At 39.9% G+C, this 18,576-nt stretch overlaps 2 protein-coding genes across 2 annotated transcripts; both read left to right on the top strand.

Annotated features, from left to right (window-relative positions):
- The first annotated feature begins 1,885 nt into the window (after positions 1-1,885).
- Positions 1,886-11,018, top strand: shda (Src homology 2 domain containing transforming protein D, a). Its single transcript, XM_022211136.2, has 8 exons — positions 1,886-2,095; positions 3,299-3,548; positions 3,637-3,738; positions 3,917-4,079; positions 4,901-5,158; positions 5,258-5,426; positions 7,334-7,453; positions 9,857-11,018. The coding sequence occupies exons 2-8, from the start codon at positions 3,303-3,305 to the stop codon at positions 10,041-10,043; spliced, it is 1,245 nt and encodes a 414-aa protein (XP_022066828.1). The 5' UTR covers positions 1,886-2,095; positions 3,299-3,302; the 3' UTR covers positions 10,044-11,018.
- A 149-nt stretch (positions 11,019-11,167) lies between these two features.
- On the top strand, positions 11,168-18,346 carry theg (theg spermatid protein). Its single transcript, XM_022211151.2, has 7 exons — positions 11,168-12,335; positions 13,086-13,161; positions 13,250-13,311; positions 13,399-13,456; positions 14,060-14,186; positions 16,063-16,222; positions 17,012-18,346. The coding sequence occupies exons 1-7, from the start codon at positions 12,200-12,202 to the stop codon at positions 17,251-17,253; spliced, it is 861 nt and encodes a 286-aa protein (XP_022066843.2). The 5' UTR covers positions 11,168-12,199; the 3' UTR covers positions 17,254-18,346.
- The last annotated feature ends 230 nt before the right edge of the window (positions 18,347-18,576 follow it).

The raw sequence follows: 18,576 nt of genomic DNA, 5'->3' as shown, positions 1-18,576 counted from the left end.
CTAAAAATGCTAATAATAAATGCATCAAGGTGTTCAGGTGGTGTTTGATAGCTGTCTGCCACAATCTGCAGGTAAAGCAGGACGCTGCAGGTTGGAGTGAGGAGTTTGAAGCTTTGGCTGCAGGTGGTGGCTGCAGGATTCTGGCAGGAGCTGCTGGTGGAGATTTGAGCTTCTACTTTATGCCAGAATCTGTAATCTGTAAGTGGAGGCAACAGATGCAGGATTGTCACGGAGCTAAGAGGTGGGGCTGCACACTGCACCTGGTGCCAGAATCTGCAGGTGGAGGCTGACATGTTATTTGATTTTTAGAAATGGTGAAGTGAAGCTTTATGTGTACTTGGATGACCTTTCAAAATCCACAGGTGGAGGCCAGGGCAGCAGTTGTGTGGTTGCAGGTGGTTTTGTTTCTGTTGAGGTTATTCATTAGTTTGTTCACAGAATCCCCACTTTTCTAATTCAGTTTTTCTGCCATAAAGATATAAAGTGATAAAAGTGAAAAACAGTATTTTCTGGTTAAAAATATGAGCAGAAAAGCAGTCTGTATAGTGTAGTAAAGCATCTGTAAAATATGAGGAATCAATGTAGTTGGCATTATTGGCATACGCTTGAAAAAACTGGTGGGTCGTTGCTTTACAGATAATGTCTTTAAGTTTGCAGACTTTTCTAAACAGGAATAGAAAAACTGAAAAAAACAGACAAAATGACTGAAAGAACTCTTAGAATCCACTGATGCACTGATACTGTGTTAAGTCACAGTTTTAATGACGTGTATTAAAATAAGGCACTGTAGATTTTTACAGTTACAACATTAAAGATCTCTATGGGAAAAAATCCAGGAAATCACAATGTAGGATTTTTTAAAAAATTATTTGTGAATTATGGTGGAAAATAAGTATTTGGTCACCTACAAACAACCAAGATCTCTGGCTCTCACAGACCTGTAACTTCTTTAAGAAGCTCTTCTGTCCTCCGCTCGTTACCTGTATTGATGGCACCTGTTTGAACTCGTTCTCTTTATAATAGACACCTGTCCACAGCCTCTAACATTCAGACTCCGAACTCCACCATGAACAAGACCAAAGAGCTGTCGAAGGACACCAGAAACAATATTGTAGACCTGCACCAGGCTGGGAAGAGCAAATCTACAATAGGCAAGCAGCTTGATGTGAATAAATCAACTGTGGGAGCAACTATTAGAAAATGGAAGGCATATAAGACCACTGATAATCTCCCTTGATCTGGGGCTCCACACATCTCTTCCCGTGGGGTCAAAAATGATCATGAGAACAATAAGCAACAATCCCAGAACTACACAGGGGGACCTGGTGAATGACCTGCAGAGAGCTGGGACCAAAGTAACAAAGGCTACCATCAGTAACACACTACGTGTGTAACATTACTACAGTGTGTGCAAACCTGGTGAAGAACTACTGTAAACCTGACCTCTGTCACTGACAACAAAGGTTATATTACAAAGTATTGAGTTGGACTTTTATTGACCATATACTTATTTACCCCCATAACTCACAAATAAATTCTTTAAAAATCCTGCAATGTGACTTCCTGGATTTTTTCCATATTCTGTCTCTCACAGTTGAAGTGTACCTTTGATGAAAATAACAGCCCTCTGTCATCATTTTAAGTGGGAGAACTTGCACAATTGGTGGCTGACAAAATACTTTTATGCCCCACTGTGTATTGTTTGTTGAATATAACTTTGTATTAAATTTAAAATGATTTTAATGGTGTACAAACAATGTCTTTGTTCACAACACTGGAGCTGCATGTGTGAGACAAAAGGATTACATGTGTGGATTTGGCAGCTCACCATTTCTTTCTTTTAATGTCGACACAACAAAAATATGCGGTCACTCCCCTTTAAGGCAGCCCACCGTGCCAGTGAGTGTTGTGTCGGAGGAGACCGTCTGCTCCGGTCCGGCTAACATTAGCTGGCTGACCTGCTTGGCTCAGAGGCAAATTTCGGGACTATTTACGTTTGATTTATTGGGGGGCCTGACAGTATCGATATCAGACGCCGGATGGTAACCAGAAAGACATAACTGGAACGGGTAACCGTCAATGCAAAGAAAAGAGGGTGAGCACAGAGAAGTAACGTTAGCAGTTAGGACGCTGCGACGTTAGCTGGCATATAGCTAAGTTAGCTAAATTAGCTTCGACATATTTACAGAGCGGCGACCACCAATAACACGACTCACTACTTTAAATGTTAAGTTTTAAGTAACAAAACAAAACACACAAAGAATGTGTACTGTCTATTCCGGTGCTGGTACTTATAGAAGAAATTCTACCCTTAATCTACTGTTATAAAGAAGTGATTGACTGAAACCCCCTTAATTTACCCCTAATGCTAGGTAGCTATTGTCAATTGTCCCTGAGATTTGTTTAGTTAGCTGGTTGGCGTTAACTAACCCGTATAAGCCCTGCTTCAGCCTGGACTAAAAACTATGGAAGACAACCGTATGAGGTTGAAAATGCTGGTTAATCCCACTGGACCTGTTGAGTACACCTAACTAATATTAACAACTCTTCAGGGAGTTTTAAAACAAGTATGTCCAATTAAATGTGTACAAAGCTGTTTACATCTGTGAAACTGATCTGCAGTATAAGATGCAGTTTTTATTAGTCCCAAGATGAACGCCAGTGTGTCTTACAGCCACACCAGAAACGGATCAAACTTAGCTACTAAGGTATAAACTAATTTAGTGAAAGAATTCTAGCTTATTTGGTTCTAAATCTGGCACATATATGGTTATATTTTTACATTTTTATTTTCATGCCCACTTCATGTCAGGTCAAAGTAAATCTTTTATGTTATGATCTGTACATTGTCCCTGCAACACTGCGGTTTTACTATGGGAATCAATATCTATCTATCTATCTATCTATCTATCTATCTATCTATCTATCTATCTATCTATCTATCTATACTATTAACTTAATGGCTAAATTTGTGGTATCGTATGGCTGCCACGAACAATTATTTCATTGTCAACAAATCTGCGGATTATTTTCTCTATCATTTAACTATTTATTGGTTTATACAATGTTTTGTTTTGTGTACAACCCAAAGATATTTACATTACTGTCATAGTCGAGTAAAGAAAGCAGAAAATATACCATATAAGAAGCTGTAATCAGGAAATTTAGACCTTTTTCCCCTTACAAATATACCCAGTCTGATTACTTGATTATTATATTAGTTTACACCTGATCAATTTGTTACCAAGCCGTCATTTCAGCACTGTACACTCTATTCTGTTTTCCACTTCATTCACAGATCCATGGCAAAGTGGCTGAAGGACTACCTAAACTTTGGCAGCAGGCGTGATCCTCCACAGCCCCCGAGGCCAGATTACACTGAGAGTGAGATTTTGAGGGCCTACAGAGCTCAGAAGGAGCTGGATTTTGAGGACCCGTACCAACACTCTGAGAAGGAGCATCAGAATGGCGGTTTCGGCTCATGTAGTGCAACAGTGAGCCTTCCTTCTTTTCCTGCATTTGGTTCAGTGCTGTCTAATGGTGTGGAGGTATGACATGCATGTTTATGCGGTCGTGCAGTTGTTTAATTATTTGATAATAGATGTACTATTGAAAGTGTTTCCTTTACATGTGCAGGTGAAAGTCGTGTCTCCGAAACACAGACTGATTAAAGTGGACTCTCAGGAATTTGGTCGCTGTAAAATCCCTCTGAGTCCTGTGACTGTTCAAGAAGAACCTGTAAGCTTAATTTTTGCCTTCTGCTTCAATTTTTGCTCTGTTTTTGATGTTGTTTCTCATTCCTTTTTTTTTACTCACTTATACTCAAAAACCTTGTTATGTTTCTACACACAAATGCATCCTTTATGTTATCACATCTCATTTGTATAATGTCTTTTGTTGCTGTGTCCCTATCAAGGTAATCCCCTCTGCACCGGCAGCATCAGACAGTGACACAGACTACTCTGATCCATTTGATGCGCGTCCAGACCCGCGAGTCAGACCAAACTGGGAGCCAAAATCTGCACCAACAGACTGTTGCAGCTACATGGAGCCGTTTGAGGCCCAGCGGATTATTTCAGGTTCATTATGATGTCTTTATCTCTTCCAAGTTCATTGACTTATTGTAAAAAATGTTACTTACCGTATACAGAGGATCAATAAATACAGCTACCTTCAGGTGCTTAAACTCGACCATCTAAGTGCATTAATTACATTTGATGATGTAATTGTTCATTATTTGGTGACATCATTGCATGCGTTTTTCATGGTGACTCAGAATGCTCTGTCATGCAAACATTTGAACCTACTGGAGCAAAGTGAGTCACCACTCAGTGTGAGCCACAGATGTACAATTGCAAATGCCTCACGCTGCATCTGTACTGGATTATATAAAAGCATGGATCACACTGTCATGGCCAGGGGACATGAGCTACAAGTGGGCCACGTTACCAGCTGATGTCGGCACCGGAGGGGAACCAAAAATTGCAGCCTTTGTTTCAGTTTGTGGTATGATAAAGCAGGTTATTGGAAGTTTGAAGGTTAGAGCAGCAATTTACATACATCCCAAAAACAAAGATACTGAGAGAAGGAAAAGGAAGACTATGAGTCAGCATTAACTGGTCAACAACCAGTGCTTCTGTAAGATACCATGTCATGCGTTCAAAGATTTTACAATTGAGAAATAATTTTAGCCTGGAAAAAAAAAGATCTTACATAAAGATTTTAAAGTGGTTATGAAAGAAAAATCTTAGCAGACACGCATCTGAAATACTTTATTTGATTTGTAGGTGCATTAGTGTTTCAACTGTAGATTTTCTGGCTGTTTGTTTGGATTAAAATAGTCATGCCTGTGTCTTAAATTCTGCTGAAAAGTTTTTTACCCTCCATGTTGACTGTTTAGAACTGCAGCAAAGCATGATGACTGACAGGTCTGGCAGTGGAGATGGAGGCCAGTTATACGATAACCCGTACGAAGAGAGGACACGTCCTCACCATCGAGCTGCTCCACCAGCACAACAGCAAACTCCGAAAGTTGAGGGTTGCCTGGGTCTGATAGACAGCAGGGAGAGCAGGCTGCCTCAGGATGATGAGAGGCCGGCTGACGAATACGACCAGCCATGGGAGTGGAAGAAGGACAACATCTCCAAAGCTCTAGCAGGTAAATCAGTTTTCCTAGTATTACAGTTCTGTAATGCAACTGTCTGGGACTTCTTTAAACAAACGCGTTTTCTTTTTCTCTCTCTCTGTCTGGCCGTAGTTCAGTTTGAAGGAGCAGAAAGGGAGCGCTCACGAGCTCAGACAGAGACCAGGCTTACCAAAACAGGCACTACATCTACATCAGACTCAACTACACTCCGTCTTGTTGGAGACACTCCTCCTCTCCTGGGAGAGAGAGTAGATCCATGTCTGCCTCTGGAAAAGCAAGTGTAAGTAGACATCTGTTCAGCTATAGTGCTAGTGTTTTAAATGTTTTTTCCTATTCAACTAAACATTGTTTTTCTTGCAAATCAATGACTTCCAGCTTTACATGGTCAACTCACTTTAAAATGTCCTTGTTCTGATTCAGTAAAAACAGGTTAAAAATAAAAATACCATAAATTAAAAATAAAAAAAATGAGACAAAACGTTTATAAATAATAATACCAGTCCGGAAAGTTATTAAAAGGATGTACAGTGCAGTAATAAGTTAAAATAGATATTTGCACATATCCAGTCTTCATTTTATTCCATGCCTCCAGTTGTGTTTAATTATGTGAGTCACATAAATGAAAAGCAGTTAACTGTTTGTTCACATCACCCTCAGTAGCTGTTTACATGCATGTTTGTTGTCAAGCTGTTTCCTTCACCACAGAAATTAACCTAAGATGATTGAAATTTAAGGGAGGTCATTGTACTGACAGCAGTCCTTTATAGACAGGCTGTAGAGAAAATTACCGTGATTATCACTTCACATATCAATCACTGCTTTCATGCCACAGAAGGACAACATGTAAAGGTCAACATCTGCACAACACCAGATGTGTTTGAATCACTGAGTAAATGTGGTCAGTGATTCAGAGGTCTGAAAACAGACTGTGTGTGACTTTCAGCTTACAAACCTCAGACAGTTTGACTTGCTTTCTGGTGAAAAGCAGCACCAACCACTTGCATGTGCAGTTTATTTGTGTACTGATTAATTTGTTTAGTGATCATGTAGGTTATAAAAGTAAGACATAAAGTAATGGCAACAACTATTGCAGTTCTTCTGTATTGAAATGTGTTGTTTTGTCAAACCAGCAGTCTAGGACCTAAAGATATGTTGTTGATTGCCTGGGAAAACAAGCAAACATATAAGATAAGATAAACTTTATTGATCCCACATTGGGGACAGTTCACCGTTACAGCAACTCCAGGAAGAAAAAATAGTATAAGGCAGAACAGAATAAATTAGAAACACGCAGGGCAAAAATGCAGAGAACAATATATATACAGAAGATTTCAGTTTATTTGTAAGAAGACTATTTACATTTGAGTTGCTGAAAGCAATGGATTCTTTGCAATTTTAATTTAAAAAATACTGAAGCAATTAATCATTGATAAGATAAGATGAACGTTTGTTCAGCCTCTGGGAAATTGTTTTGCCAGATGCTGCTCAAAATGATGACAAGAAGCAGCTCTGACAGGCTGCAGCTCAGCACGTCACTACGAGTAAATCAAAAGTAAAGTAGTGCGTAAGAAATGCATGAGGCACCTTGATGAATGTAAACGTGTTTCCTTGTTTGCAAGAAAACTTCATAAGGTGGCTTCAGTCATTTTTACTTGCAGGTTGGCGTGTGTTTCTGCCACAAACATCAACAGTAAAAAACAATCTATCATAGGTGGTTCTACTGCAGCACTTCCACAAAGTCTAAACTTCAGCTTAGATCAAAGAGCGATAAAAATACGCACAGAACTCATGGACCCTAAAGGGGAGAGAATGGGAGTGGAACAACCTCTGTTTGCTGGGGAAAATTTGAAAGGGGGTTAACTTCATGTCCAACACAAAGAGAAAAAGCAAGTGAATAAACACCAGATAAAAATGTCAGGCAACAGAAATATAGTTTGCCAGAGTGGGTACAAATAATAGAAGACAGTAAAACATGTACATGTCCTTTGCTGGATATTTATATATCTATAACCTTAAGTGTTGATAGCTGTATTTTATGTTTCTGTGTTTTAGAAAAGCATGCATATGCACAGACTCAACCCAAAACATGCTTCTACAAACTTAAGCAGCAGAAGAAACCTCATTACAGTATGTGACTGTAATTAAATCTTGCGTTTTGCTGTCATGTTTCCTCCTAATCGCCTGCAGATGGTACCATGGAGCTCTGAGCCGCTCGGAGGCAGAAAGTCTGCTGACTCTGTGCAAAGAGAACTCCTATCTGGTGAGGAACAGCCAGACCTGCCGGAACGACTACTCGCTCTCCCTCAGGTAAACACTTGCTCACAGTCTCACCCCAGCTGCCCTGCAGATATCAGTCATACACCATGTTTGTCCACTAATCGTCACTTCAGATTATCTTACATCAGCTGGGCTTCTTCCATCTCTATGCTGGTTGTAGTGTTTCGGTGCTTGTATAGCCTGTCTCTGTATGTCTTTAAAACTCACATCATCTTCATGTTGTCTTCATTTGAAATATTCAGGCTCTTAAAGGGGATTTCTTCCCCCCATGTACTGCACCGCACTGTGCTGTTTCCAAAATTATCTGATCCAGTTTCTGCCTCATTTGTGTATCGTTGTGATCTGTGGGTGGTGAGAGAGTCTTCTCAGACTCGAGCCTTCAGGCAGCTTTTAATTGTTCACCGTTTTTTTTCTATTGTCTCTGTTCCCACCCAGTCACCTCATTTATGCTGCTGTTTCCGACCCCCTCCTCCATTTTTCTCTCTGAATGTGTGTGTTTTGAGCATCTATGATACCCAGCGTGAAAGCAGCTGTTTGCAAAGACATCATCTGCATGGTGGGAATTGCCCCTAACCTCACATCTGCACTCTTTTGAAGCAGTGAGGGGAAAAACGCAGTGATTTGTTTGGATAGCTCCCAGCTGAAAGCCCATGTGTGCATCTGTAGATGATCAGCACAACGTCTTCATACAATTTCTGTGTGCTCGCTTCCAGTGAAGAGCCAACATTTATCAAAGTCCTAGGAATTACTCAAGTGTTTCACTAGAGGTAGACGTGTAGGACACATTTTTTCATGTGTTTAACCGCTAATCAAACCCAGCTGCATAGAACAAAAGCCATAATAATCCAAATTAGATGTAAAAAATAAGCTGCAAATGGTGGGTAAAATGATACAGAGGAGACAAATTATTGAGACATAGATTGTTTGCATATTAATAATCTGCATTTCCAGCGTTAAATGTTTTTAAAAGCACATCTGTAGATGCAGTGACTGCTCACAACAGCTGCTACTGTTACGCTATATTTTAGAGCCATTCAAATGAGGAGACTCACTTTTAGCCTTGGGCATGTAATATTCTAAAAATAAATCCAAGCAATATGCTGTTTTTGGGGCTTTCAGCTGCATTCCTTCAACAATTGACAATCGCTCACATATCAGTAGATAATCTAAGTGTACAACTATGGACACATGATGTTACAATAACCCATTATCATGTAATTAAAGTACTATACCTTGGTTAAGTGATGGCACACGAGTATGTTCTCTCTGCAAAAGAAGGCCATTTGATGTGATCCACAGCTCTGGGAAGAAACATGCCATCTTCTGACAAACTCTGATCATGCGTCATTCTGCACAGTAAAGCTTGAACGTAAAGGGAGACTGATTTAGTGTCTGGTTTAAGTAACCAGATATTACATTATGAATACTTGGAGCACAATTCAAAACACATTTCAGAAGGCGTATGCTCACATCCTTACTGCAGTCATGTAGGACCCCAGCGAGATCTTTTAGAAAGAGCAAAGACGACCAGTAGAAGGAAGAGAAAGATGCATCACAGCTGTTTTAAACTTGTCATGATTCATGTGCTGTCTTCACTCCGAAGGCACGGGAACGCCTCAGCATTTATTTTAAGTAAAAGTCCTCTTTACTTTACATTCAAGCTTTACTGTGCAGAATGATGCATGTTCAGAGTTTGTCAGAAGATTGTAAGTTTCTTTCTGCTTCCCTAAGATTTTTAGGAGTTTTAAAATTGTGTGCCTTGTGTTACACCTACTTTAAAGACAGTTCTGGTCCAAATTTGATGTCTGCATTAAACATACATTCAGAATGGACCTTAAGTACAGCCTGTGATGTTTCAAGTATTTAAACCTTTAAAATAGAAAACATGATACTAAACTGTGCAATGAGGAAGAAATATTATTCAAAGCAGAGTATTTTTCTGCATCTATGACTGTATGATTGAGTGAATCTTGAAGTTTTTCCAGAACTAAACCGTGTCTTAAATATCCAAAGTTTCTAATTCAGCTCTTTGAGATTCTAGTTCAGTTAAAGACCTGTTGGGACTCATTATGAGATGGGATAAAAGTGGAAACTCCCTTGCAAAGAATATTGTAAAACTGAACAAATTTATTTCAAAGTGATGAGTGCAGATGCTAATTACTTTTTAAATGACAACTCCCTACTTTAGAGACCCCTTTACAGCTCTTTCTTTTTAGGTTTTGTTTATTATGTTATTGATTTTTTTTTTCTTCTAATTTTGCAAAACTTAATGTGGAGCAAAAAAGTGGGAAAGACTGCATATGAATTTGTGTGTGAACTTGTGAAGACATCAAGGTGTTGGCGACTCTCATAGATGCACTTTCACAGTTACAGTTCACACTCCAGTTGGACAAGCACAGACTCATCTGTCCCGTCTCTTCTCGTCTTTTTCAGGAGCTGCAAAGGCTTCATGCACATGAAGTTCGCCCAGTCCGCAGACGGGCGCTACGTGCTCGGGGAGAACAGCCCTCCCTTCTCCACCGTCCCAGAGGTCATCCACTACTACACCACACACAAGCTGCCCATCAGAGGAGCCGAGCACATGTCCCTACTGTATCCTGTCATAGTGCAGACCCTCTGACACTGACACTCACATGCCGTTTCTGCTGGTGCTACTGAATACCATATATACTCAACATTTACCTACTTCTGCCTCTTTCCTACATGCTTTTTCACTGCCATTCTACCTGCACTGCGTAAAAGAGATTTGGACTGTTTGGTACCGTGTTTTCCTTTGTCTTTTTCTCCCTGTAATCCCAGTAACTACACTGGCAGCTTAACAAGAGAGCTCAGTGCCTCATGAACATGCGCCTGTGAAAAGGTATCATCACTGAAATCCCTGTATTTTAATGCCATGGACTTCTTAAAATCAGCCATCATTGATGATAAGATTGGTAGCTTTTAGGTTAAAGAGAAAAGGACAAACTATAGTCTTGAGGTGTTTTGAGACAGTAGAATTTATATTATAATGCATGGAGATTTGTCTCTATTACTTTCATACGGTAGAGTGTACTACCAAGTCACTTGAAGGATAGCAATGGTGTTGTTTTGAGCAGCTATTTTCATGTGAGTTTTAGGAAAAAGATCAAGCAAAACAGTCGAGGTTGGGTGTGAGGATTTAAACTAGACATAGGTGATTGACAATGCATTTTAAATGGCGCTTCAACAACAAACAACACTGTTACTATCCTTTAAGTGTTACTATCTGAACCAAACACTACATGTTTAACCCCTGCTTCTGGGGTTTTCCTCTCTGTGTGTTCTAGAGGCCTGTGAATGTTCCATGATGCTGTGCCCTGCAGTGTTCTCAGTTCATCATGTTAATGTGTGAACAACACAAAGTGACAGTTTCATGTCAACACGGACATGACTCGTTACCGTCACACAACAACAGACTCCTGCAATACTAGTTTAGAGAGTAATAACTACAGTATTATACGGAAAGCTTGTGGCTTTGTGATTATGACTATTAAAGAAGCTTTGGTTGTTTATTTACTGTGCTGTTTTATAAGATTTTAAATGTCTGTTGAAAATAAAGTTGTTGTCTGTTTTCAAACTGTGTATGGTGTAATTTGGTTTTAGAATTAATCGTGTTAGCCCTTCATAACAGCATGCGCCAAGTAAAGGTAAGCTAAAAGGTTTAAGGTGCTTGTTTTGGAGTTAATTAGCAAATTTCCCCGCTGTGGGATTAATAAAGGTTTAATCTGTCTGTCTGTCCGTCCGTCCTTTTGACGATTTCGGGTCATTTTTGACCATTTTCAAAAGCTACAAACTCAAACAGGGTAACACCGAGAGAGCTGAAATTTGGCTAAGATGCACTCCAGGCATGGGTGATGAAAATTTATCAAAATGCTCCGCAAAAATCTGAGGGCGTGGTAATGGTGGTCCCTGGATTTTGACAGTTTGCCATGACACAGGAAATACAGTGTAACTGCACTGTACATGCTTTAGTCTCCCTCAAACTTTACATGTATGATCAGAATTCTGCCTTCCTCACATCCATATGCTCATATACACTCTCAGTCATAGCGTCACCTGGTGTAGCGAAGGAAGTGCTCTGCAACTCGCCTGTACATGCTCTGATCTGCCTGAAACTTTACATGTGTGATCAGAGTCCTGATCACATCCATAGACCAAAATACATTCTCGGTCGCAGCACCACCTGCTGGTTGGACAGGAAATGCTCTATAACTAGCCTGTACATGCTCTGATCTGCCTGAAACTTTACATGTGTGATCAAAGTCCAGTCCTGATCCCATCCATAGACCGACATACACTCTCGATCGCAGCGCCACCTGGTGGACATGCATAGATTCGCCGACCAGCAAGGATGCGAGGACCCGTCCATCGCTGCTTGCAGCTTTAATCCAATATTGTTGTGTCAAATTAGAATTATTGCTGCAAAGTCACACCCTTTTAACACCTGTCATCTCTTAATTGTAGTCTTGTCGTGTTAATTATTTCCTTTTATTGTTTCTCCCAGGCATTGTACATTTCTATAAATAGAAATGGGTGAGAAAAACTGGATTGAAATTTCACCTGTTATTGCTTTAAGACTAACCTCTGAATGTCCACCAAGAAGAAGAGATCTCACTCTGCCTCTTTTTCTGCAAACTTTACAGTGTAAAAATGTCTTTTACTTTGTTCCAGGATCACAATACCAACACAGAAAAGGAGGCTTTTCAACACAGAGCAGATGCTTCTAACCTCGCCTTGTAGCTGTTATGCTATTAAGAAATGCATAAGATCAGCAGGAGGAAAGAGCTTGGTCATCCTGTCTCGCTCTGCACACAGACGATCTCTGGCGTTTTGTCACCTGATACCATAGCAACCAGCAGATGTCGGTGTCACCAAAGAGAAGAAGCCACTGCAGGTAAAGGACAAGTAAAAACTGAGGCATTATGCTAACCAAAACAAGCAGTTTGAAATTAAAATCATATAACCAGCCGTTCACTTGTTCTACCTTGATGGATTGTTCATGTAATCGGCTCCAGACTAGTATAACTGTGTGGCTGTTTCTGTTAGTCATACTGTTTTTTAAGGGTATAGTGCATTTTAGGTTGTAGTACAAATAGGGGAAACCTCATTCAATAAGTGATAGAAAAGAACACAGTTCAGGTTCCAGACATATTCAGTTCACAGTGATATTGAATAGAAACATAAGGGTGAAGTCATATTTTGACATTGGTATGGAGAATAGTCTTAACTTTTGCACGATAAACAACAAAACACACCATAAGACATTGAAATACTCTCAAATTTTAGCCTTTGTTTGGATTTTCTGCAAAACAAAAAGAAAAAACAACAGGCACACTTGACTCTATTCTCAATTTATGTCTTTGAATTTTCCACATCATGCAAGTTTCTTCTATCCAATTCAACACAGGAAGGATGAATTATTAAAGTAGCCCATACACATTCTGTCAAGGATTTTAGCTTAAATGGAAACTTTAAAATGTCTCTTCAACTGGCTGCCGTCAGATGTTACGTTCAAGCCCACATTATCTTCAACTACACTGCCTCAGATGTGAAAGTGAGCTGTCGTGTTTGTGAATTTCTGTGTCATTGTAATAACTTCTGCCTATTCTTTCTGCAATAACACGAAAATTTGTTCTCCCATTAGCTTCCAGTGTTTCCATGGCAATTCGGACGCAGCTGCTCGCTCAGCCCAAGCCAAACCGACTCAAATATCCAGACCGGTAGGCCAGACTGTCGCCTCATTTCCCTTCTTTCTCTGTTTTTATGTCCCTGTGTTTGTCTGAATTGGCCTCTTTTCTGTTTTCCCAGTCGATCTGTTTACTGGCTGGATGAGCTGCCACCACAGAAGAGTGGATCCACCACCAGAATCGGTGCATCCTTCAGTCTTTTCTTCTAATTTTGTATTTACAAACCTGCTTTAAAAAATGCTGAACAGAATTATTTTCTATCTCCAACAGAGTTAACCCCTCGCTGGTCGGACTTGTGTAGAAGCGAGAAATTCTACACTCAAGACATGTAAATATAATGGATTAACACATTTTTAAAGTGTTCTTTGATACTTTACCGTGTCCGCTTTTGAAAAATTAGATGAGATGAACATATGCTTCCTTCATCCTGTCACTGATCTGTTGTATTTTAGAAGTAAATTACTAGAAGTAAATTAGAGCCACAAGTAAGAAATCTCTTGACACTGACAACAAGAGAGAAATCAACTCATTAAAAGTATCCTGTTGAGATGTTGTCTACAAGTAGCACCTTAGGGAAGCATTGTTTGAGGCAGGACCGGTTTGGTGGGCTTGAGTCACACGTTTCATACTCCCACTTGTATTTTTACATTATTAAAGTGATGTGTAGGTGGGAAAAAAAACAATATTTCCGGTGAGCTCTCAGTATAGACAAAAGAAAACTCCACTCGCCACCTTTAGGATCTTCTTCTGCTTGTCACATTTTTCTAACCTCTAAATATATTTTTCATCTTGCATACCACCCTGCCCTCTTCCTTCCTCTTTCCTCTGCCTTTGTCCTCCTTTTCTAATGCACTGTGGTTAATTTTTAATCTGTTTCCCGCATCTAAAAGCCCAAAATAATGTAATGTCCTGTTTTTCTTTCTTCTCTCAGGGTGTCCCCCATATGGGAGGTGAGTGAATGGGCTCTCCGGGCCGTTCCATCCGAGCGGTTGTGTCGTCTGGCTCGATCTCGGGCCCCTGCAGCTGGCTGGCAGCCAGATCACTCACTTCCGCTGCCGGTGAGTAACACACAGCATTTCCTGACAAAATGCTGATTGTGTGGTAGATCACGTGAAAGCTGTTAGTGTTCAAAGGTTTCGTAAACTCCGCCATCAAAAAAATAGAAAGTCAGGGCGTTGGAAAGCTGAACTTAAAGTCAAGTTGGTTTTAATACATCTGTTTTATCACTCGTTTCTGCTAACAGATCCTATTGTTGTTTCACTGGTTTTGTATTTTCCTGAAAATGTTGTGTAGTTTTTGTTCATCCGTCCATGCGCACCCACTGTATTCTGTAATGTCACGGCGGGGAGCTGAAGCCAAGACGGAGACCATAAATGTTTATACTCTCACCTACGGCTGATTTTGAATCACTACTTAAGTGTCCAGGAATGTTGTTGGACTGTGTGAGGAAGCCGAAACAAAGTTTTACATTTGTCTTTCTGATACATGTCTGTGTACATGACAGTAAAACCTCAACTTCGAAAGCACACAAATTGTTAAAACGCATCCGAAAATGTTCATCTTAGAAGTGGTGACAGACTTGCACATTGGTAAAATATGATAAACTCTTAACAAATGCAAAATACATAAATGGCAATTTAATTCTCTGGGATATTGTCACTTAAACCAGATTAACAACACTGGGAATCTACAGTCATGGTAGCAGATCTGTAATGCCAGCATTCTAAAATGCTCGCAGTGACAATAGCTGATATGTAAAATGTTCACCTTTTCGCCATCTTAAATAAGTCTGTCAGCATAGCAACATTTATTAAACACACTGATCCACAAGAGAAATGCTTTGGAATAAAAGTAGCAAACTTTACCTAATGTGTGACACTAATAAAGGAAAAGTAAGTCATAAGTGGTAATAGGCTAAAGTTTTTAAGAAAAAGTATTGGGTCAAAATTTGGAATTCTGTGCAAATTAATGAGAAAACGGGTATTAATCTGAATCAAGACACCGCCCGCATAGTAGAATACATTCACCTTGGCCAGAGTTCAGACAGATCATGCTCTGTTTGACATATCAGCAGAAATCTGTGTCTTAGAACTGGACTCATTTGATCTAGTCACATGTAGCAGTCACATGTAGCAGCTTGTGAAGTTGTCAGCGCCTCATATTTCTTTGGAACTGTCATTTTTGGCCTGGGGAAGCAGAGATGCCCCCACAGTAATCCATTCATGCTTGCTGACTAATGTTGGCAGTGTGACAGGAGACAGGAGACCGGATGATTCTTCTGTATGAGAAACAAACCAAAAAGTGCCCAGTAGATAATTAATAAAGTCAGAACATTTTTGTTTTCAGTAATTCCTTTGATAAGACATTTCTTGTTTAATCCTTGACAAGTTAGGACCTTGCAATTGAACACTTTTCAGAATAAAAGTGTTCGTTCTTATGTACGATTTATAAATCTATTATATAAATCTGTGTATATTTGTGACAATCATATCTTTGAACATCATGAAATCATTAGCCAACAAGCACTTTGGTCATTTGTTTTCCAATCGATCTTATGTGAGGGTTAGCAATTTTATTTCTGAATCAGATGATTTCATAAAAACTGTGAATGAGTGATAGAGAAAACAGGAAATGGAATTGTATTTTTTTTAGGTATTTGGTCATAAATCAAAGTACTGGACACCTGAATGTGACCTTAGATAAAGAGTCATCAAAGTAAATACCGTTGACCCTGAGGAGACATGGCTGTATCGAATGTCAGGCAATTTCAGAAGGTGTCAAGAGAATGAATTTAAAGCATGTGAAGATTGTAACGCCACTAGCAGTAGACATCTGAAAATTTTCAACCTAAGATGTGTGATTTGTTCCTAACTCACATTGTGTTTTCTTTGTGTTTCTACACGATCTCATTCATGACCTGAAATGTGCTTGTAGTTGAGCAGAGGGACGCTGACGGCAGTCGCCACTTCAAGGATTTGCCAGCTTGCACAGCCAAAGAAAAAGCAAATTCTTGAGAGATCCAGCTCCAAATCTAAACCTGTGCCCATCAACCACCTGCCCTCCAGAGCATCCGCACACATTGAACTACTTGCAAGTGAGTCTGTCTTCCCATAATGCAATGTTTACGTCAAAATTTGGCAGTTAAAATATTCAGGGCATAAGACCATAAAACAACAAGACAAGCACAGAACAGAAGTTTAGAGAGGATAAAAACCGACAGTAAAAACAGAGTAAAACACATTCATACTAAAGAGAAATGTTAGCTTATATAAAGTCAGCATAAAGTGCCAAGAAGTGACTGCCACTAATTTTATGTGTTTGTTCATTGATGAGCTTGACAGACAGAGGTACAAATGAACATTGTACCTACTATGTTTACAGAGACGAACCTGATACTTCCTCCCTGAGTTCAACAGTGTGTATTCTGTATGTAGAATATGGGAGCTGTCTGTTAAAAAGGTTTTCACCTGTGAATGAAATGACGACCTGGTTAAAAAGCTCCTGGGGGCTCAGAGGAATGTGACCCATAATCTTACCCTTGGTTTTTATTAGCTTGTGTACCTGAGATTTGACAGTAAGATTCCCAAACCAGCTGGTGATACCATACCGAATAATGGATTCAGTTGTTGCTCTGTAAAAGATTAACATTAGATATTTGTAAACCCTGAATACATTTAGTCTACACAGGAAGTGAAGGTGCTGATGGAGTTTGACAGAAACAGTGGCAACCTGTATCAAGATGAACTCCAAGGTATCTGAATGAGGTCACCTGTTTTATTGTATAGTTATGTATAGATACAAGGGTTCAGGCACCGACTGATCTGGGATCCAGCAGCATCTCAACAGTCTTGCTGGGTCAACCTGATTGCTTTTGTCTTTCCAGCCCCGAAGCACGACCACCCCAAGTTTAAAGGAGAGCGATCAGTGTGCTGGCCGGTTTCCAAAGCAGCAAGAAGCTACGTAGCCAGCCAGAGACTTCTCGATCTGTCCAGTCCCAAGGAGAGGAAGGCTCTGTTTGAGGGGTATGACCCGTACGTTGTTAGCCGGGCCGCTTGCTCTGCCAGACCCTCTCCTCGGATACAGGAGCTCTGCCTGCCGCTGCCTCGCAAATGTAGCTCAAAGTAGAACGAATGACACCAGAAGCATCTGTCCCCCTTGAAGTGTTGCTTGTTCTCATTTTCCCCAACAGAGAGGGTCCTGATAAGGTTTTTCTATGTGCATTTATGACACACACCTGTTTTTTGCTTCACTCATGGGTAACAGTGCAGCAGCATCCTACTGTTTATGACCGTCAATGAAGAAAAAAAGAAAAAGAAAAACCTGTAAAGAATGGGAACAATCTGGCAGCAAGGTATGTTTTAAAAAACCATTGGAATACTGTGACATGGAAATCTGGTAACCAGTATTTCTGTCCTAGTAGGCAACAGAAAAAGAAAGGTGGCTATGTCAAGACACAGAAAGAAAAGCTTTTAAATATATTACATATTATTTGTGAACCACAAACATCTTCCGCTCACATGGCAGGCAAAACTCCTCAAACATTAAAGATGGCTCTATTAAACATTAGATCTTTAGCTGGGAAGACATTTTTAATTAATGATTTTATTATTGAGCACAATCTTGATTTTATGTTTTAATTGAAATTTGGTTAGACCAAAATAACAGTACAGCTGTTCTCATCGAGTCGACCCCTCCCAACTTCAGTTTTATCAGTGAGGCCAGGGTGCACAAGAGAGGGGGCGGTGTTGCAATTTTATTCAAAGAATCTTTTCAATATCAGCAGTTATCCTTTGAACATTTCTCCCTGTTTGAGTACATAGCCCTTCAACTGAAGTCCTCATCTCGAGTTGTGCTACTTAATGTTTACAGGCCTCCTAAATACTGTGCAAACTTTTTTTAATGATTTTAGTGAACTGCTGTCTATGATCTGCATTGATTTTGACTGTAATTATTGCTGGCGACTTTAACATCCATATTGACAATCCTCAGGGCAGAGGGACTATAGATCTGTGCAGTGGCGTATCCAGGACTTTTTTGCCGGGGTGGCCTTGATGGGACACAAAGCTAGTGTGGGGTGGCTATAGCATAGCGGAGTTTAATGTCATGTATGCAGCCGACCACAGTTCAAATCCCAGTACTTTGCTGCATGTGACATCCCCTCTTTCTACCATGATTTCCTGTCTCATAAGTGTTGAATAAAGGTGTCTATTCTGGTTTATTTTTAAATTTCATTTCCCATTATTACAGTCCTCAATTATATCTGGTTATTTTAACTACTCTAAATCAGTAAAATATGTTCAGGATAGGGTACAAATTTTCTAAGAGCCATTTCCTTGGATTAAAGTCCTCATCTCTTCACAATTAGATTAGATTAGCAAAATTCAACGGCTCTCAACTCATCCTGTAGAATAACATTATCAGTCATCAGCTCATCAACTGTGTCACCTG

This window comes from Acanthochromis polyacanthus, chromosome 1, assembly GCF_021347895.1.
Source record: "Acanthochromis polyacanthus isolate Apoly-LR-REF ecotype Palm Island chromosome 1, KAUST_Apoly_ChrSc, whole genome shotgun sequence".
NCBI classification, from domain to species: Eukaryota; Metazoa; Chordata; class Actinopteri; family Pomacentridae; genus Acanthochromis; species Acanthochromis polyacanthus.
Note: the sequence above shows the minus strand (reverse complement) of the source record. Positions and strands in the feature narration are given on the sequence as shown.